Source organism: Geotrypetes seraphini, chromosome 2, assembly GCF_902459505.1.
Source record: "Geotrypetes seraphini chromosome 2, aGeoSer1.1, whole genome shotgun sequence".
Taxonomy (NCBI): Eukaryota; Metazoa; Chordata; class Amphibia; order Gymnophiona; family Dermophiidae; genus Geotrypetes; species Geotrypetes seraphini.
The window spans coordinates 208,358,670-208,381,126 of record NC_047085.1 but is presented as its reverse complement, the minus strand read 5'-3'; the positions used below and the strand labels follow the sequence as shown (position 1 = coordinate 208,381,126).

Sequence of the window (22,457 nt, the reverse complement as noted above, 5' to 3'; positions counted from 1 at the left end):
AAATGATACTACTTACTTCATGGCCAGAACTTCCAATAAGGACATTACAATGCTGGACTTGAAAATCATACCTGCTCCCTGGTTATTATATTGCTTGCATTTATGATAACAAGTGGTGGATTGGCAACATTGTTGAAGTATTGATGGAAGAAGCAACATATTGATAAAGTTCATGCACCCAAATGGCCCTGCTGATTCATTTTACCTGCCTGAAAGACAAGATATTTGTTGGGTGCTGGAACAACATCTAATTTCCATGTTTTCTGCTTCATTGGTTATATTATCTGATCGACAATATCAGTTTTCAGAAACTGTTTTGGCAAATGTGGCTTGTAAATTCAGTAAAGTGCTACAAAGGAATAAAGACAGTCAGAACTTTGGCTTGGGAACCAATAGAAGATACTGACAGTATTTTAGACTTGGGAACCTAGGATAAGCTGCCCAATCATTGGCTTGGGAACCAGACAGATATCTGCTCAAGGCTTTGGAACCTCAACAAAGGAACCAAGGCTGCAGGTTTTGGAACTAGATCATGATATGGGGACAAAGTTTATCTTCGTCCCCGTGAACTGTCTGATCCCATCCACACAAGCCTCGAATAGTTATGATTTTATATTGAAATTATATTATTAAAGTATAAAAGAAACAATATTCTATACAATTGTCATTTTATAAATCACAAATAATACAGAACAAGAGTCAACAAAACCCCTATTTCCCCTCTCAGAAATATCCCATCCACTATCAAGAAAACTGAACAAGCCAAATTACTATAGAATGCTAAATAGAAAAATCATGCTAACAGAATACTTATACACTACAAATATACAGAATACTTATACACTATAAATATACAGAATACTTATACACTACAAATATACAGAATACTTAACACACTACAAATGCCAAATCCATAATAGCTGACCAAAAATTATAAACATACAGAAAATTAAACCAAAATCCCAAGAAGCCCCACCTTGAATGTAGTAAACACCAAAGAAGTACCGGTAGATCAATTTCCTCCTATATTGTGCAAAACAAAGATAACATATGGCATGAATAGTGCTGGGGAGTGCAACTATGGCAACTTCCCCCTGGTCAAAGAGAGCCCTAAGCCTGCTGGAAGCTGAAGAAGGTATATCTTGATAGTGGGCTTTGTGGTCCCGTTATATCCAACACAGGGATCTCAAAGTCCCTCCTCGAGGGCCGCAATCCAGTCGGGTTTTCAGGATTTCCCCCAATGAATATGCATTGAAAGCAGTGCATACAAAGAGATCTCATGCATATTCATTGGGGAAATTTGAAACCGCGACTGGATTGCGGCCCTCAAGGAGGGACTTTGAGACCTCTGGTCTAACACCAGCTCTGGTGTTAACACATTTAAAATCTGATATATTTTAATCACAAAATAGAAAATAAAACTATTTTTTCTACCTTTTTGTTGACTCATCATTTTATTCTTCAAATCATATTGGTCCTAGGCTCTGGTTTCTGTTTTCTTCTGTCTTTTCTTAACTCACCTGTCAGGGTCTCCTGACCATTTGACGTTTCTTCTTTCTCCATTCTCGCCATCCATCTTCTATCTCTGTGTATGTATTTTTCCCTATGTTCAGCATCTCCCTTCTCTGTGTCCTCCTATATTTCTCTTTATAGTATTTCTCCTGTGCCCATCTCCCTGCCTTCATCATCATCACCATTTTATCCCCTATCCCTGTGTCTGGAAGTTACTTTGGAAGGAGAGACTCAGCCAAAAGAAGGTTTCTGAGCAGACCTGTGAAATTTTCTCTTCCGCTGCTGAAGCTCTTAAGGGCAAGGGGAGGGAAACATAGAGGAACTGATCCGCAGCAATAACTCTTTTTTTTTTTTTTTTTTTTACCGTGGGAGTAAAGCTTTTAAACGCTCCCATAGGGCAGTAAAAAGCTTTGCTCCTGCACCTATAGTAAACTTGCTGGGTTTTCCCGCATTCCCTCAAATTTACCGTGGTGTACCGCGTGTCCCTGTATCATTATCTATTGGGAACCTGAACCAAGAGACCCACCCGTGGCTGGTATTGCACGGCTATCGGGCGTGACCTCTACGGCGATGAGGTTGCTGGTTCAAATTTCTTGAACTGGTAGTGGCAATGCCACCATGGACCAACGCAATCAAATGTTTTCCTTATAAAAAGGCTAAAGAACAGTCATGTAACAAGTTCAACTTGAAGAGCTACCATATTTGGATGTTAATATATGCCTTTGCCACAGAAACTTCTATAATCTTTGACCAACTTCTTTAGGGAGTTTGTAACATGCTGTTTCTAATAGAGCTGGTTCAAAAATGTTTCTAGATGACTCTTTTTTGTAAAAGCTGGTTGAAAATACCCCATGTTTATGTTTTTTTGAAAAATCACAAAATTTAAAGTGAAACTGTAAAGTAACGAGATTAGCTTATAAGTTGAAATCATATATTTGAGAACAAAGTCATGTCACAAAATAATTGGCAAATTTTTATGGAGATGGCGTCATTATTGCAGGAGCCTCAGAAGGCTAAACTTCTAAAAGTTTTTAGCATATCCATTTTTTTGGCCCACTTTGAGGCTTTTTATGTATGCCAGTTTCAAATAATAAAAATCTGCATTAGTTCCAGTGAATAGATTATAAAAAGTTGTATAAGATTGCCAAGTTTCATTTGTTTTGCTTATATAACCAAGGAAATATATATAACCAAGGAAATATTTTTAACGTTGCAAAAATTTTGCAGGGATACTGTACATGGTCATGGTATGGTATCAAACAAAGAGCAATATCTCCACAAGTATTCCACTGATTGATCTTAAACTTTACCAGAGTTCGGTTGAGTCATGTAAGATTCAACACACTAAAGTTTCATCAAAATCTGTGATGGTGAGGTGGGGAGCCCTAGACCAGTGTTTCTCAAGTCGGTCCTGGAGTACCCCTGTGCCAGTTAGGTTTTTAGGATATCCACAATGAAAATGCATGAATTGATTTGCATACATTGCCTCCATTGTATGCAAATTTTTCCATGCATATTCATTTTGGATATCCTGAAAACCTGACTGGCAAGGGGGTATTCCAGGACCGACTTGAGAAACACTGCCCTAGACCATTTGACATGGAATAACTCTATTCCTTAGCAACAGCAGCAGATGAATCCAGAGACTAGTGGGATAGCACACATCTATCAGCAGGTGGAGATAGAGAAACTGATTAACAGGTGGTCCCTACTGTTTTAGCCTTTATGACTTATCTATCCTATACTTATTGTAGTTCCTCCCCATCTGCCCTTTTGTTGCTGTATGTTTGAGTAAGTCATTTGTCTTCCCTGTTTTAATATGTTTAATTTGTTTTTGTGTAATTTTATTTTGTTAACCGCTTAGAAGTTGGATTAAGCGGTCAAACAAATTTTTAATAAACTTGAAACTTGAATTCCTCTTGTATCTTCAGTATGCTCTATCTCTATTCAACTAGCTCCTGGATTCTGGCTGTGACTGGGCAATTATTTTCTCCTGTTGAGGTTTCTTTTCAGTGAGGCGACAAATCTGTTTCTCCTGTTGAGGTTTTCTCTTCAGTGAGACAGGGTTGTCCGGCTGAATGGTGCCGGCTTTAGGGGTTACACCTGGGCCCCCCTAGGTCCCTGCCTCACCCTCCCTCCAGTGATAGAGGGTCTGATTTAGTTCCTATTTTTCATCTTTCCCTTAATTAAAAAAAGGGACATCACAGTTACATTTCTACCCTGCTAGTGCTGAGCAACCGATATTTACCGGCACTTACCGGCATCTACCGGCACTAAGAACAAGGTTGTGAGTATATGTTTAATTTTATTTTTATTTGAACTACGGGTGCTGTTTTGCGGTTGTGTGAGAGCTGAGGGTTCAACGTCGAGTGATTAGAAACAATGGAAATTTTATTTTGTCAAATGCTAAGTTTTATTGTGAAGTGGGAATTTAGTTTCTAAGGAGTTACTTCAGTAATGGGCTAGAACTCCGTTAAGGGAGCTGGTGCCTTCTCATGCATCGGAAGCACGGGCTTCTTTTCATTCCCTGGCAGTAGTGCTGCAGCATTTGTAGGTTTCCAGGGCTGACTCTTCTTGGCGTTGCTGCAGCCTATGGGGAGGTGCATTATTGAACAGCTCCCGGTGTTACCGTGGCTGGGGGGAGGTGAGGATGGCTCTGGGTGTGTTCTTCAGACATTGTCAAGGAGCCGGTTCCATACAGAGTGCAAGAGGCGCGCGCTTGTTCTCCCTGGGGAATTTTAAACAATTTAGGCCACGGCCGTGTATGTGTGTATATATTTATTTTTGTCTTTATTTATTATGTCTTTATTTTTTTTTTTCTCTCCTTAGCCGCTTTCTGTATTTCTGTCTTTCTTTCTTTCTTTTTTTTCCCTTGGCTGTCCACCACCACCCCTTGCCTGCTCCCCCTGTCCATTCTCCCTTCCTTTTATCTCCCCAGTGTCCTCCACCACCCCATCACTGCTCACCTTATCCAGCAGCAGCCCTTCTCCCTTTGTTTTACCTCCCCCCTGTCCATCATGAATCCAGAGCCCCACCCTTTCTGGATATTGTCTCGGTTTTTTCTTTTGCAACTTTCGCAGTTTGTTATTATGGCAGGTTGTTTTCTGTATTATTGCATTTTGAGATTTGTTATGGGAAAGAAGTTTTTTACATGCTACGCCTATTGATGGTTACGGATGCTTGGGCAAGGAGCTATACTTGATAAACAGGAGGAGTGCCAGCCAATAGGACCACCTATTAATCAGTTTCTCTATCTCCGCTTGCTGGTAGATGGGCTATCCCATTGGTCTCTGGATTCATCTGCTGCGTCTAAGGGAAAGAAAATTAACAGGTAAGAACATAATTTTTCCATGAATGGATTCCAAGTTAGAGGACTGTCTAGGGGCATAATGACACTTCATATCTTCCTACGGGCAGGACTGTCTCCAGGGCCTACAGGTTTTTAAAGCTTATCACGTAGGATTCTTAGTTCGCCATCTGCTCATGGCGCATGCTAGACAGCCCTCCAATCTAGCAGAAAGGTCTGTGCGGCTGATGATAACCAAACCCTTAGAATAACAAACGCTATATGCCTGTTGAAATCATCCCTGAAGCTGTCTTTAGGGGTGGTAGCCTTGTCTGTTATCTGTCAAGGTGCAGATCGTTTCCTATGGGGCGGTGAATGCTGCTTCTAGATTACACCTAGTACATCTTCCTTTTAAAGGCATAAAGTTAATGCTGTTTGCAGAATTTAAACATGCTCCTTCTTACATAGCAAGGCTGGGATTTTCAAGGAGAGTTCCAAAACTTACAGCTCTCGTCCAGTCCGTTCCTTAACCTTCTGCGCTTCACTCTGAAGGGGTCGACTTCCTCTTATAACTCTTTAGGCTTCATTGCGGATGGGGGATTCTATGATGTCAGGTCACTGGGCTTTGGACATTATTCAGGAGGTTTGCAACTTTGAATCCTCTCCTTCCATTTTAGATTCTATCTTGGGGCCACCATGTTTTGAGCTTCCAAAGCTTATGTTGGTATGAGACCCCCCCCCCCCCTTTTAAGTGTTACTGGAACTTGGAGCGGTAGTTTTAGTTCTTACAGAACTAACAGAAGTTATACCATTTACATCATACTGCCCAAGAAGACGAAGTTGATTAGATTGGGGCTGGATCTCATACAGGTCAATAAGTTTTTCGGAGTTAGACATTTCTGAAAAGAAAACTGTGAGTTTATTTCATATTCCCTATGGCCACCGCATCAGCAGTATCTCCACTTGGCTGTCTTCGGGCAGCACTATCAGTTTTGGCACATACCATTTGACCTAGCCACAACTCCATGAACACTTTATAAGATGAGGCCAGTAGTGGTGGTATTTTGGCGCAAATAGGGAATTCAGGTGTATTTTTATTGGATAACTGCTTCATTTGGACGTCTTACAGCCAAATCAATTTGGTAGACGCCAAAGGGTGATTTCTTTTCTTCATTATATTTATAAAGAGCTCTCTTATCCTCTGCCAATTATTGGAATATCTGGGAGCGTTATTAGTCACGTAGGTGAGAAATGTGTTTCTTCCTAGAGACTGGGGCGACAAGTTGTAGTCTCAGGTTCGCCTTCTTGTTCAGTCACCAAGAACAACAGTATGGATTTCTGTATAGGTTATAGGATCCATGGTGGTGACTCCACTGTCACCTCAGGCTCGCTTTCACGTGAGAATGTTGCAGCAGCTGCGTTTGTTCCAGTGATTCCCAGTATCTCAAGGCTCTAGTAGGCTCTTCAAGCATCGCTCAGCATAATTTGATGGCTCAGCGAGATCAGTCTATTCAAAGACATGATATGGTCTTCGCTGGATTGTCTCATAGTCACCAAACATGCCAAGCTGTCGGGTTAGGGGGCTCAGTTTCTTTAACCCTCAGCACAAGGAGTCTGGTCTCAAGAGTAGATTCAGTACTTGTTCACTCTTCTAGAGTGGTACACGATCAGGCTAGCACTTAAGAGGTTTCAGTCTATTCTTCCGCAATGACGATAAGGGTCTTTTAGGACAGTGTCATGGCGTTAGCATTTCTCAACAGCCAGGGAGGTACGTGAAGTCCTCAGTTGGCGAGCAAAGTAATGGTCCTGCTTCAATGGGCGGAATCTCATATTCCTTTTCTGTCGGCAGCTCATTTTACGGAACAGGAAATGAGTTTAGATTTCCTCAGCAAAAATCTTCTACATCCCAGATATTGGGCATTGTCCATTCAGGCGTTCCAGCTCACTGTATAGAGGTGAGATCTCCTAGAACTAGACCTCATGGCCTCGTCTCGAAATAGCAAGCTTCCTAGCTTCTTCAGTAGATGTAAGGAGTGACAGAGGGGGTAGGCACGTTGATTCTTTCTCACCTCTGCTTTTTCTTTTTAAGTGTTTTCCCCTGGCCAATGATTTCATATGTTCCATCTCAGACTCATGGTCAGAGGCCAGTGATCATGATATCTCCTGATTCACTGCACCGTCCATGGTACGCCGATCTGATGGATCTTTCGATGGGCGAAATGTGGAGTTTCCTGGTTACTCCACATTTACTCACCCAGGGACCGATAAACATGGAAATTCGGCCCACTTTGGTATTATGACCTAGCTTTTGAAAACTCACAGCTGAGGTGTAAGAGTTATATACTAAGCAGTAGTGCTGCCCGATTCAGGAAAAAAAATTTCGTTTTGATTCAATTCAGCCTATTGAATTGGTTTTTCGATTCGATTCAATTCGATTTTCCTGCCCAATTGGGTGTTTGTTTGTTTTTCAAACATCCTCATGGGTTTATTTTATAGCCTCTTCACCCCTTTTATAGCCTCTTCACCCCCTTTGCCTTCTCCTAACCACACTGGCGCTGTGGTGTAAACAAAATAAACAAAAAAGACTTCCTCTCTCTTAAATCCTAGCTCACATTTGCGATCTAACACCAGCTCTGGCAGGATACACGTTTCAAATCTGACATATTGTAATCACAAAAGGGAAAATAAAATTAGTTTTTCTACCTTTTGTTGTCTGGTCATTTATTGGTCCCAGGCTCTGGTTGTCTTCTGATAACTTGCTTGCCAGGGTCTCCTACTTTCTCCGTTCTAACCATCCATCTGCCATCTCTGTCCTCCCCTTCCATTTCCCTTCCCTCCCCCGGAGGTCTAGCATCTTTCTTTTTTTTCGTCTCCATCCACAGATCCATCTTTTCTTAACTACCCTTTCATCCAGCATCTCGCTCTCCTTCCCCACCACCCTAGGGTCCACCATCTCTCCCTTTCTTTTCCCAACTACCCTCCTATCCAGTATCTCTACCCCCACCTCCACACCATCCCTTGTGTCCAACTTCTCTCCCTTTCTGTTCCTTCTCTCCCTAAATCCCATTGTCCATCATCTCTCTTCCTCCTCCTCTATTTTCAGACCATTATTTCTTCCCCCCCAAAGTCCGGCATATACACGTCTCTTTGAAACCCCCCTTCCCTCCCTCCCTCCGTGTACTTCTACACCAGGGCCCCCCTCCCTCGGTCTGTCCTCCCCGTGAAGGCCTGTACCCCCCTCAAAAGCCTAAATCCCCCCGAAGACCTGCCTGTTCCCCCTGAAGGCCTGTCCCCCCCTTTGAAGGCCTGCATCCCCCCAGAAGGCCTGCCTGCTTGTCTCCCTCCTTTGAAGGCCTGCCTGCCTATCTCCTCTGAAGGCCTGTACCCCCATCTCCCGGAAGGCTGCACCCCCCCCCCGAAGGACTACACTCCCCCTCCGGAAAGCCTGCTGTTCCCTTGTCCTCCAGAATCAATCTCCCTAACTTCAGCAACCTGCAATAAGATTGCTGGCATTAGCGATCTTTGCAAGCTGCTGAACGGCTTTGTAGCGTCTTCTCTCTGCTGCGGACCCGCCCCTTCTCTGACATCAGAGAATGGGCGGTACCGCGGCAGAGAGAAGACGCTTCGAAGCCGTTCAGCAGCTTGCAAAGATCGCTAGCAACAGCGATCTTATTGCAGGCTGCTGAAGTTAGGGAGATTGATTCTGGAGGCCAGGGGGAAGACGGAGAGCACAGCAGCGGGTAAGCCACTTCCCGACTGACCCTCCCCACTCGCCCTCTAAAGCAGGAGCAGCAGGCCAGCAAAAGGCAGCGCTGCCGCTCCTGCTTTAGAGGGCGAGTGAGGAGGGTCAGTCAATGAATCGGGAAGCCGATTTTTTGGCAGGGTAAATTGATTCGAATCGATTCCTCCGAAATGAATCGGTGAATCGATTCGAATCGTGAATCAGGCAACACTACTAAGCAGGTTGTTTCCTCTCGTCTCCAGGCGATACAGAAGTCTTCATATGTGGCTTATGCTACCATCTGGAGGTTTTCGATTCTTGGGTAGTTCTCGAGGTACGTCACCCTTCCAGACTTCTATGTCTTGTATTCTTTCTTCTTGGTTTAAAGGTATTGCCATGGGCTTAGTGTTTAATTCTCTTCAGCTTCAAGTGACAATCTTAGTTTATTACAAGGGCTCTGTATTTCACTCTTCATTTGCTTTTCAGGCTGATGTAGTTCAGTTCCTAAAAGGAGTACAGTACTCCCCTGAAATTTGAGGGGGTTCTGTTCCAGGAACCCCTGTAAATTTTGAAAAACCGCAAATGCTAAAAGGCTGGAGAGGCAGGAGAGGGCAGCTGGAGCGCCGGCGGGGGAAGAAAATCACTCGCGGTCTGCTCCGACCGCCTCTTTCAGTAGTAAAGTCGGGTTACACCAATCAGGAGCTACTTTGACACGCAGCTCTTAATTGGTGTAGCCCGGCTTTACTACAGGCGGAGGCAGTCAGAGCAGACCGCAAATGAGTGAGTCCGCAATTCGCAAACCGTGAATTCACAGGGGAACACTGTACAGTATATTTGTACACCTCTTAAGAAGCCCTTTCTGAACTACAGTCTTAACATATCCTTTGCAGTTTACAGAAGGCTCCATTTCAACCTTAGTCTAATCAGACTCTAAAGAATATGATGTTGAAAACGGTGCTTCTTGTGACCATGGCTTCAGCTCGGCGGTTTTCTGAGTTGCAAGCTTTGTCCTGCAGGGATTCTTTTTTGAGAATTATGAATGCTGGGTGTCAGTTTGGACAGTATCATAGTTTCTTCCTAAGGTAGTGTCTTTCTTTCTTCTCAGCCGCTCTCACTTTTCCTTCCTGCTTTCCGGGAGGAGGACTGGGTGCCCTCTTCACTGTGTTTCCTGGAAGTGCGTAGAATTCTTCTACACTTTCTGAAGGTTAGACTTTTGACGTTCGGATCAACTCTTTGTATTATTTGCAGGACGCAATAAAGATATGGCAGTGTCCAAAGCTTCCATCGCTCGATGAGTCAAAGAGACCATTGCTTCCGCTTACTTAGCAGAGAAGGGCTGCTGGAAGGGCTTCATGCCCATTCAACAAGAGCAATAACAACTTTTTGGGCTGAGTCCAGAGGTTTTCATTGGAAGACATTTGTCATGTGGCTACTTGGTCTTCTAAGAATATCTTTTCTAAGCATTAACGATTGGATATGGCAGCACCTGCAGAAGCTGCTTTTGGTGCGTCAGTTATTGCAGAGGCGGTGTTTGCTTCCCACCCAGATTGAGGATTGCTTTGCTACATCCCACTAGTCTCTGGATTCATCTGCTGCTGTTGCTAAGGAAGGAAAAATTATGTCCTTGCCTGTTAATTTTCTTTCCTTTAGACATAGCAGATGAATCCAGAGTCCCGCCTTTTCTGGATATTGTCTGTCAGTTTCTCTTTTGCATGTTTCAGAAGTTTTGTTATAGTTGGTACTTGCATTCTGTATGATTATCCTTGAAATTTGTTATGGGAAAGAAGTTTTTTACATGCTAAGCATATTACTGGTTCCGGATGCTTGGGCAAGGAGCAATAATACAGGAGGAGTGCCAGCCAATGGGATCACCTGTTAATCAGTTTCTCTATCTCCACCTGCTGGTAGATGTGTGCTATCCCACAATAAGGAAATCATTTTTCCTTCTCTTATTTAGGGAATAAAGGTATTTCCCCCCCCCCCTCCAAAAAAACAAACAAAAAAAAGCTCCAGCACACCTGGAGAAAGCAAGGGAATGGCAGAGATGCTGAAGCCTCAGGCTGAATTTGACCTGTGTAGTAGGGAAGGCTTAAATGCTCTGGACATGCCTGCTGGCAGACACAGCATCTGTAAGAGCCAGCAACTAAATACAGCTCTTAGCTTTGACTATATCTCCTGAAGTAGGCCATTTCCAACATCAGAAATAGCCAATGGGGGGAGCAGAGGAAGGTTGCCTGAGCTGACATTGCCTCTTCCTCAGCTGAAGCATTGGAACCAGTGCTCCAGATGACTTCGATGGGAACAGCAGCCATTTTATCAAAGGCTCCTGCTGCTGTTTCTCAGCAACATGAAACAATTCAGGGGAAGACTCAAACGTTAACATTGCCTTTAATGCAGTCACTAAACCTGCTCCATCCGGTTTAGCGTGCATGTATTTTAGCAGCGGGTTATCAAAATGGCTTACCGTGGTCTTTTCTGAGCTTCCTAGCAGTCTCCGATTCTGCCATGCAAATGGGCTCATCAGTATTTAAACAAGCACTCCTGGCAATTTTTCATCATCGCCGAGTAATTCTCTAAGTGGGTCATTGACTTTTAGCAACCAAAAATCAGCGACTGGTCCGGGGGTGCCAGCACTGTGAGAATTGCATCTGGGGGGGGGGTGACACTGGCGCATGAAAAAAAAATTAAAATGAGGAGATTCATTAAAGTAGTTGTGAGTTTTTGGGGGAGGATTGGGGGGGACAAAAGGGGGGGGGCTTCTTCACCATGAAGCCGTCCACGCAATGTGCGGTGGCGGCAAAAAGGGCAAACAGAATGCTAGGAATGATAAAGAAGGGGATCACGAACAGATCATGCCGCTGTACCAGGCCATGGTGCGCCCTCACCTGGAGTACTACGTCCAGCACTGGTCACTGTACATGAAGAAGGACCCGGTACTACTCGAAAGGGTCCAGAGAAGAGCGACTAAGATGGTTAAGGGGTTGGAGGAGCTGCCGTACAGCAAAAGATTAGAGAAACTGGGCCTCTTCTCCCTCGAACAGAGGAGATTGAGAGGGGGACATGATCGAAACATTCAAGGTACTGAAGGGAATAGACTGAGTAGATAAAGACAGGTTATTCACCCTCTCCAAGGTAGGGAGAACAAGAGGGAACTCTCTAAAATTGAAAGGGGATAGATTCCGTACGAACGTAAGGAAGTTCTTCTTCACCCAGAGAATGGTAGAAAGCTGGAACGCTCTTCCGGAGGCTGTTATAGGGGAAAACACCCTCCAGGGATTCAAGACAAAGTTAGACAAGTTCATGCTGAACAAGAACGGGCTAATCTCGGTTAGGTTGCTGGTCTTTGACCAGAGGACTGCTGAGTGAGTGGACTGCTGGGCATGATGGACCACTGGTCTGACCCAGCAGCGGCAATTCTTATGTTCTTATGTGTATTATAGGCATGTCTTATGTACCACTCCCTCCTGCCACCAAGCAGCCCATTCCCTCCCGCCACCGCCGTAAAGCAATCCCTCCAACACGCATGCACCCTCCCCCCCCCTCGGCAGCAGAAGGCATGCCCCCCTACCCAGATCGGCTGGAGGGGTAATAATAATAACAACTTTATTTTTCTATACTGCCAAAATCCAAAGTATTTTAGGCGGTTCACAAAGTAAGAGGACTGAACAATTCAGTGATGAAACGGAACACATAAGAAGCACAGTACAATATATCGTTTTTTAAAACTATAGTATGAATACTATAATATAATCATCAATCAGGTAACAAATTTTTTAAACAAATAAGTCTTAACTAATTTCCTGAAAGTGCAATAAAATGCAGTCTGTCGAATCATATCATCTAGCCAGACTTGAACTTTACCTGCTTGATAGGCCAAGGTCCTATCAAAAAACTTTTTATAATGGCCTACCTCTTCAAAATGGCAGGCCTTCCCCTCCACGGTGCATCCTGGAATTTGCTGTGACCTTTGCTTGCATATAGAAAAGAGATCACTTAAAGCCTGCAGAATCCAGTGTGGTAAACCTTTTGGATCTTCATTGATATCGAACATAGTGTGAGATTTGGGACCCGAAGTTCAGTCTGCATTGGCATTGATACCGAGTGAATTGATGCCACATGACATGAATGGATTAATGGAATGGGGGAGAGTGTGGTGCAGTGGTTAAAGCTACAGCCTCAGCACCCTGAAGTTGTGGGTTCAAACCCACACTGCTCCTTGTGTCCCTTGGCAAGTCACTTAAACCCCCATTGCCCCAGGTACATTAGATAGATTGTGAGCCCGCTGGGACAGACATGGAAAAATGCTTGAGTACCTGAATAAATTCATGTAAACCATTCTGAGCTGCCCTGGGAGAATGGTATAGAAAACTGAATAACTAAATAAATTTACTAAAAAATTTAAATGTTGCATGAATACACAGCCTCATGCTACATAATAAAAAAACCTAATCCTTATTTCATGATAATTTCTAGCATCTCTCCAGACTGGTACAGTTCACTGTTGGGTAATAGCTCACCATGACCAGTAGGTGTAACTGAGACAAACTTTGGCTGTAATACTAATAGTTGTGCTTCCCTCAGTCTCAGCAGGTGTGGTAAACTGTGCCAGTCTTCCCTAAAAGTGGTTTCCCTTACCGCCGATGCTGCTGGGGACTTCTGTACTGCTGCTAGGGACAGTTCAGGCTTCTCAGCAGCTACAGGCCTCAGGAGCATGTATTTTGGCGGGCTTTGCTCCAATTTTGGCAGGAAGCGCATCCAATTTTTCTGCAGCCTCAGGTGACCTCCCTGTATTGGAGAGACAGGGGCGGGTTTCTGCTGGGTCCTCTGCTTTAGCAGTGAGTAACAACTCTCAGTAACAACTATATAAAAACAGAAAAATATAGTGCAAAATATAGACAGCAGATTTTGATCACTGAATTGAAAATAAAATAATTTTTTGAACCTTTGTTGGCTGGTGACTTCATGAGTCTCTGGTTGAACTTCTGATTGTGCATCCAATATTTCTTTCTTTCTCTTTTTCTTTCTTTTTTTTTCTCTCTCTCTCTCCCTCCTGCACCCTTCCTCTCCTCCAAACCTCATACCCTACCCCAACCAACATCGCTCTCTCTCTGTCCCTCCGTGAGTCCAACATTTCTCCCTCCCTCATCCCCCGGTCATGTGCAGCATTTTTCACCACTGCCCACCAGCCCCTCTCCAGCACCATGCCACATCTCTCTATCCATCACTATGTGCAATATTCCTCCCCCTTGCATCCCCTTCAATCTGTCCCTCTGATCCCTCTCCACCACCATATCCAACATTTTTCCCTCTCATCCTTCTCTTCCCCATGCATCTCTATCCTCTTTGCTCTATGCCCAATTTTCCTCTTTCTTCTTTTCTCCATGTGCCACCATCTCTTTCCCTCTCACTCACACACTCATGCCCAACAATTCTCCCTTTCTATTCCCTCTCTTCTATGTTCCAAGTTAGTGCCCCCTTCCTCCCTCCCTTCTGTGTCCCATGTTCATGCCCACCTCCCTTCCTTCTGAGTCGAGTTTCTGTCCCAGAATCGTGCCCCTCCAATGCCCCAACACGCTCTTCCTCCCCTCCTTTCTCCCTTTGTCCCAGAAAGATCATGTCCCCTTACTTTTTCGAGCCGCACTCACTCCATCTGCCTTCAACAGCTTGTTGAGGGGACACACAGGCAGCGATTCACATGCTGCACGTGGCTGACGTTGGAGAGGTTTCCAGGTCAGCTACATTCAGCATGTGAACTGCTGCCGGCTTTGTGTCCCTCCCCCCCCAATAATCCGCTGAAGACAGAAGGAGCAAGTGTGGCAAGGAGGTAACTGGGAACCTCCCCCTCCCCTTCCCCATTGACCCAGAAGGCTTTCCTCTGACATCAGCTCTGACATCGGAGGGAAGCCCTGTAGGTCAGCTTTGGGAGGGAGGAGGGGGCGGGCAGGGATCCCCGGCAGCGACTTCAGCAGGTAGGGTGAGCAGCAAGGAGGGATCCCTGGTGGCTTTGATGGATGCGCGGGCAGGGAATATTCTCCGCGGCGGCCATGCTGCATATCCCCAACTATCCCCAAGGGTACCCATACTGCATGTTGAGAAACACTGATCTAGAACTTCTAGCTTAGAGAACTGCTAGGCAGATTCCTGATCCTGGATTATGATCTTTCGGATTAACAATTATCTCTAAATTGAACAGGGTATAAGGGAGATTTCTGATTAAGTGACTACCAGGCAAGAGATGTCACTTCCTCCCCCAGTTCCTAATTGTTACTCTTGCATCCCTTTCTAAACCCCCTTTTCCCCTTCTTTTAACCAATCCCTACTTATTTTTGGCATTTCCAAGTCTTATCTTCCCCGCTGCTTCCAGTTTCTTATTTTGCTGCTCCTTTTCAGGCTTGTATCTCTAACCCAGTGGTCTCAAACTTGCGGCCCGCCAGGTACTATTTTGAGGCCCTCAGTATGTTTATCATAATCACAAAAGTAAAATGAAATAATTTCTTGATCAATATCTCTTTAGTTATAAATTACAATACACTGGAACCTTGGTTTACGAGCATAATTCGTTCCAGAAGCATGCTCGTAAACCAAATTGCTCGTATATCAAAGCTAGTTTCCCCATAGGAAGTAAGGGAAACTCGCTTGATTTGTTCCCCCACCCTCGAGGCCACTAGCGCTGCTCCAACCCCCCCCTTAGAACCAGCATCGGCCCCCCCCCTGCGATCCGGCATCCCCCACCCACCCAAACACAATCCCTTACCCCGATCTGGCACCAGCATCAACGCACAGGACATGCCAGTGCCGGTGCCTGAAGATCCTCCCTCTTGCCTGGGCTGGGCCTTGAGCATTTGTGCATGCTCAAGGCCTTCTGGTTCTCGCTCTTGGAGATGCTCAATGCCCAGCCCAGGCAAGAGGGAGGATCTTCAAGCACCAGCAAGTCCTGAGCATTGGTGCTGGTGCCTGATCAGGGTAAGGGATTGTGTTTGGGTGCGCGGGCGGGAAATGCTGGATCGCGGGGGGGGGGGGAGACTTGCAAATCGAGTCAACGCTCGGTTTGCAAGGCACGATTTGCCGGAATGTTTTGCTCATCTTGCAAAATACTCACAAACCGCGTTACTCGCAAACCGAGGTTTGACTGTATTATTATTATTAAGACTTAGCCAAAAGGAAAGATTTATAAACTATAGAGTTTTACCTCATGCAAAATTGTCATTTCTTTAATAAGACATTAACTATTTTTTTCTGAGGCCCTACAAAAGTACCTACAAATCCAAAATGGGGCCCTGCAAAGTGTTTGAGTTTGAGACCACTGATCTAACCTATTTGCTTATTGCTTGTGTTGCTGCTTCCTCACCCACCATTTGAACTATGGGGCATTTTCAGAGCACCCCTCCACTGCTATTTAAATAGTATCTATTTGAACTGCTGCAGTCCCTTGCAATTCAAACAGCCAAGATTTGAACTGTGTGGGACTGAATATACTGAATGCCTAATGGTTCAAACAGGGAATGATTCCACAGAAAGGAGGAACAGTAAGCAGGTAGATCAGAAGTAGGAGCCTGAGGCTGGGATGGCAAGTCATTTTTGAGGGGAGGCACTTGCCATTTCATGGCCATATTTTTTTTGTGACCCCCAATAGAATTTGTATATAATCTTGTTGTTTGTTGTGTAATTCACTAATCTTTCTTGAATTAACTTTTACAGACTGGAGTATGCAGATGCATCTGACAAAAGTGTAAATCAAGAGAATGGGGAAGTTTCTGAGGAAGACCAAGTCCAGAATAAACATATCAGCAAACACAAAAAAAAAAAAGCACAAGCACCGAAGTAAGCATAAGAAGCATAAACATGTACCAGAGGAAGACAAGGACAAGGAGAAGGAGATGGACAAAGACAAGGAGAAGGACAAAGACAAGGAGAAGGAGAAGGACAAAGACAAGGAGAAGGAGAAGGACAAAGACAAGGAGAAGGAGAAGGACAAAGACAAGGAGAAGGAGAAAGACAAGAGCAAGGACAAAGACAAGAGCAAGGACAAAGACAAAAAGCATAAACACAAACATAAACATAAGAAACACAAACGGAAAGGTATTGGGGACAATGAAAAGGAAGATGGGTCATTAGCAAAAAGAGCTAAAATTGATGACTTTGCTTTGCTGGAAGACTTGGAGAAACAAAGAGCTTTGATAAAAGCTGAGCTTGACAATGAGCTAATGGAAGGAAAAGTTCAGTCAGGAATGGGATTAATATTACAGGGTTACAACTCAGGCTCTGAGGAAGAAGGAGAAATTAATGAGAAGGTAAGGAATGGAAATAAATCTGCTAGTAAGTTAGCAAATATTAAGGGGAGCCAAGAGCTTATGGACTCTAAAACCAGCTCAAAGAGGAGAAGTAAGAGCAAATCAAAAGAAAGGACAAGGCACAAGCCTGAGAAGAAGAGAAGTAAGGCTAATGCTGAGCCAGTGAAAGAAAAACCAGCTAGAAGCAAGTCCAAAGAGAGAAGAAAATCCAAAAGTCCAGTTAAAAAGTGTAAAACTGAAGATCAACCAAGGAAGTCACGATCTCCAACACTTAAACGACGATCTCAAGAGAAAATTAGAAAGTCCAAGTCTCCTGTAGAAGATAAAGTCAAATCAAAAGATAGAAAAAAGTCACCAGTTGCAAATGAAAGCAAAAGCAAAGATCGACACAAAAAATCCAAATCACCAGTAGATAGAAGTAAATCCAAAGAGAGAAGGTCAAAATCTAAGGACAAAAAACCCAGGAGGACTGAGGCAGAGAAAGAAAAGAAACCTACGAAATCTCCATCTAAAGATGCATCCTCGGGGAAGGAAAACAGGTCACCTAGCAGAAGACCTGGACGCAGCCCAAAAGGAAGGAGTATAACTCCAAAGCAGCGTGACAAGACAGCAAGACGAAGTCGTTCACCTCCGCTTAATGATCGACATAGTAAGCAGAGTAAATCTCCAACCAAAATGCAGTCGCCCCTTCGAAGAGGTAAAAGCCGATCTGCAGAAAGAAAAAGAAAAGAACCTGAGAGGCGGAGGCTTTCTTCTCCTAGGTAATATATTTACTTACACTGACTCAATTTTCTAAGAACTAACAAAAATAAACATATTAAATCTTGGAAAGAAAAAGACTCAGAAATTTAAGGAAGCACCTTACTTTTTAGTGCTACTATATTTCATTCATGGGCAAGGGAAAAAAAACCCTTCCAGGTCAAATATTCCAAATTGAAAAACTAATTGTTTGGGATCTGGAAGGTTTTTTTCTGCTTGTGATCAAAGTATGGTGGCATTAAACAGTAAGGTGTTATCTTAAATTTCTGAAGCTTTTTTTTTTTTCCTATGTTATCTAGAGTCTATGCTATCTCTGTCAGTGTTCGAGAGAAGATTCAGAATGATGAAGCTTTTTGAACAATTTGTTTGTTATTGAAAATTTGAGAGTGCCTATTATGAAGAATTCACCAGCACTAATATATGCGATGATTGGGTAGTGCCACAAATTGGGAATTGATTCCCTCTTGGTCTCCGGGTGTCTAAACATACAGTAAAACCTTGGTTTGCGAGCATAATTCATTCTGGAAACATGCTTGTAATCCAAAGCACTCGTATATCAAAGCAAATTTCCTCATAGGAAATAATGGAAACTCGGACGATTCGTTCCACAACCCAAAAACTTTAATACAAAATACTATACGTATTTGTATTGCAAGACCTTGCTCATTTAGAACAGTCACTACACTCTTGTAGTGTCAGAGAGAAGAACCATCAGCTCAGTTGTGATGATGTAATGTGTGTACAGTATACTGTATGTACTTGTATTGCAAGACATTGCTTGTATATCAAGTTAAAATTTAATCAAATGCTTTGCTTGTCTTGCAAAACACTTGCAATCCAAGGTTTTACTGTGTGTGTGTGTGTGTGTGTGTATATATATATATATATATATATATATATATATATGTATATATATATATATATATATATATATATATACATATGTATATATATATGTATATATATATGTATATATATATATATATGTATATATATATATATGTATATGTATATATATATATGTGTGTATATATATATATATATATATATGTATATGTATATATATATATATGTATATATATATATATATATATATATATATATATGTATATATATATATATATATATATATATATATATATATATACAATCAAGAAAGCACATGTATATGTTTATGAAGATTTATTTGTGAATGGCATCCATTTTGAAGGGATTTCAGTTTAGATTGTATTGTCCTATTTTTCCCCCCTTTTTTCATATAATAAGTTTTATCCCAGGTCAAGCAGGCATATATTCTCACCAATGGATGACGTCACCACAGAGCCCCGGTACGGACACTTCAAGAACTTGGAAAAAGCTTTTGACACCCGCACCGCGCATGTGCGAGTGCCTTCCCACCTGACGGAGACGCGCGGTCCCTCAGTTCTTTAGTTTCCGTGGAGCTTAGAAGTCGCGTTTTCAACGACTATTGAAAAAAATTTCCTTTCGCTGCCTTCCCGTTCTCGAGGTTTCCTGACTTTTTGTCAGTTTCTTCTTTTATTGTTTTTCTAAGTTCATCTATTTTAAAAATAAACAAAACCTTTCATTTTATTTTTTCTTCTCGTTGTGGGTTAGACCTTTTGAGGCCTTATGGATCGCCATTTCTTTTTTCCCCTCTACATGGTTCTTGTCTTGGGTTGTTTTTTTTCCTGCCCATTCTTCATCCACACGGTTGTTTTGTGGGGGAACTTGTCTTCACCAATATCCTCCTATTATTTTAGCAATTTCGGGGCCTTGACCTTGTCGGGTTTTTCTTCCCTTGCGTTTTTTCTTCAGCGCATTTTCATGTGCTTTCTCCAGAAGCTATTTTCAATCGACGACGCTGATCCAGTACCCAACATCCTTCCGACATTGATTTCCAGCTACACTGTCGGTGATGTTTCTTCTTTTGGTAAGTTGATTTTCTCCTTTGCGTTTCAGGTTATTGTAACAGCTTGGTTTACCAGTGAGTTAAATCCTGCTGCTTTTTTCAGTCCTCTCTCTGGCTTCGCTTCGATGTCGATGACTGTCTTGATATAGGCATGTTCATCTTGGAAGAGTGGAGTGACACCGATGGTGCCGATTATGAGACAAGGGTGCCGGTGTTCTCTTCTTTTCTTTCTTTCTTCAATTCTGGAGCCACACCAAGGGTACCGGTGTTCTTTTCTTCTATTCTGCAGCCACATCCATGGTACTGGTCCTCGCCCAAGGGTGTTCTTTTCTTTTATTCTGTAGTCCCACCTATGGTACCGGTCATCGATCACGGGTACCGGTATTCTTTTCTTCTATTCTAGAGTCACACCTATGGTACCGGTCATTGACCAAGGGTACCGGTGTTCGTTCTTTCTCCTACGGGAGTGGCACTGGGTACCGGTGCTTTATTCTTTCTACTCTGGACCGACACCATGGGTATCGGTCATGGACCCACGGTACCAGTGTCCTTTTCCGTCTGCTCCGGGGACTGTGTGCCTTAATATCTAGGGAATATTGCACCTTGGTATCAGCGTTTTATCCCTTGGTACCGGTTTTTTCTTTTTCACAGTGTTTTCTTTCATGCTACGATTTTGGTCGGCCTTGGCATGTTTTCTCTGTTCCTGTCGGTGATGTCAACGTTTAATTGGTGTCGACCCTCTGGCTCGATGTCGACTTCTATATCGACATCAAGTTAATGTCGTCATTTCTGATTGCTGTCGCAGTCCATATCGACATCCAAGTTGATATCGGACTTTCTTGTCGACATGTTCCACTGTGATTCCAGTTATTTGGATTTTTCAGCCCTGTTGATACTGTCTCTTCTAGTGCCTCCCTGCCCGGTTGAGTTTTTTTGGTTCCGGGGACATTTTCATTTGAGTCTTCTCTGCTTTTGACTCCTTTCCCGTGGCAGTTACCGGTGTCGGTGTTATTTCCAGTATGGGAAGGCTTTGCAGACATCAGGCTGTATTTGGCCTTCGACATCGACTCCTTGCTGGTCTTGACTGGTTGAGAGATTTGGGATGTCTTTTGGAACTACGCCCCATCTTTCTTTCAAGTGGTGGGTGCTTCTTCATCACAAATGCTTTTTTCCCTTGAGTGGGCTTCGCAAAGCTTTCATAATTTTATGACACTTCATTTTTTCCAGATCCATTAGGAGATTTTCTGTAAATGCATTCCTTTCGAAGTTGACTTTGTACAGTCATTTCTTTCCTTACGGAGATTCTTCCTTGTTGTTACCACCTCAAGGGCGGTTTGCTTCCCTTCCTTGATCTTTATGGGGACTTTTTTTGACAATCCCTTTGGAGCACTTAACAGGTGTCTTTGTTCCCCTCCTGGTGGAGTTCCTCCTCACGGCTAGTGTGTAGCCTCTGTCTTTCTGGGCAAAGTGGACCCGGCTAGGGACTGGTTAGCCAACTGGGCTTACTTGATTCCTCTACTGCCTGCATTTCCTTGGCATACTTTTGGGTACACATGCCATGTAGCCGCTTTTCAATTTCATTACCTGTTTTTTACGGATCTGGTCTGCATCTCTGTTTTTATCACTCCTCAACAGCACAGGTTATTCCATAAGTCTGCTTCGGGGTGGTGTTCCTGGGGCTGTGCTGGAACATGTTCCCTCTCCATTATGGACCTAATGAGTTTCTCTGGCCACATCTGTGTAGCAGTTTTCACTTATCAGTTCTTATGTACTCCTACGAGCCTAGCTTCCCTGAGTTCTCTTCGTGTGGAGGCTTTATTCACTTAATCCATTTCTGAACATCAGAGTTTTTACCCGGTTGGGTTTTTTCATTGAGAGATGGTTCAGCTGTTTTTCTCATCCATCTCATTTTCTTTACCGTTTCATTTTCTGAACCCGTTTTCCTGTCTGTGTTTCTTTGGGGTACTTTTTCACTCCACTCTTCTGAGAATGTTTCTTTTTCAGATTGTTTCTATCTTCCTTATGCTGTTTCTTTTGAACAACAGGCATCCTCCTGTTTCTGTTATGCCACGGATCGGACTACATTCTTGTACTCCTCAGTGGTCTTTTGTTTTCCAGTGGTACCAGGCAAAGGCTTGTCTCTCCATGCATGTTTATCTTTCATCTCCTTTAATCTCTATGGAGGTCCCCTCTTTTACTTGTTACCTCCTTGCATGCTCTTCCTGCTTTCTGCATCTTTTTTATGCCTGGGAGGTTTCTATAACCATTCTTCAGCCTCGGAGTCTTTCGCCTGCCAGGCATCGGAACTTTTCTCATTTTTGTAATGATATTTTCAGACCTCATGATTTTCATCATCTACTCTGTCCTCCAGTCCTCCTTCCTTACACAGTCCCTTCTAGGGTTCTCTTCTGTTATCTCAGGAGGTCCTGTTTTTGTGACCTTGGAGGCGATTAGTCACCTACTCTTGCTGATGAGAAGCTGTATTTCATAGCAGCTAATTTCAGCAGGATTCTTTAATCCTTTTACTCCAGGAATTTTCTTCATCTGACAACAGTTATTTTTCTCCTGGATTAGGCGAGCATTTTTTCTGTGCATTCCCTTCGCTTCTTCTCCTGTTGACCTTTTTTCATCAAGCTCACAAGTGCTGTTGCTGCATGGTGACCCAGTCAACATGGGTTCTCCCTTTGTCCACTCAAATTTTAGGGAGTCCTCTCTTCTCATTTTCCTGCTCGGTTCACTCCGACTTGGGAATCTTTGTTCTCTTCTTTGGTTTTTTCTTTGGGCTGCGTCTATTTTATTTACATCTTTCTCAGCCTTTTTATTGCCCTCTGCCAGGACACTAGCCACTTGTCTTTGTTGATATCAAATGTGGTTTCATTTTTTCTTGGTGTCTTTTTATTTGCCTGTTTACACCTTCCTACTGGTGGTATTTCTTTGTTGCTTCTAGTCTCGAGTCTATAGCTCTCAGACTTCTTTTTC

The 22,457-nt window shown here is 43.3% G+C and overlaps 1 protein-coding gene across 1 annotated transcript in view; it reads left to right on the top strand.

Annotated features, from left to right (window-relative positions):
* The window catches only part of PRPF4B (pre-mRNA processing factor 4B), a 194,203-nt gene that overhangs the window by 26,594 nt on the left and 145,152 nt on the right, over positions 1-22,457 (top strand). The window contains 2 exon segments of the mRNA XM_033934823.1: positions 16,218-16,314; positions 16,316-17,571. Coding sequence (XP_033790714.1) covers positions 16,218-16,314; positions 16,316-17,571 — 1,353 coding nt within the window.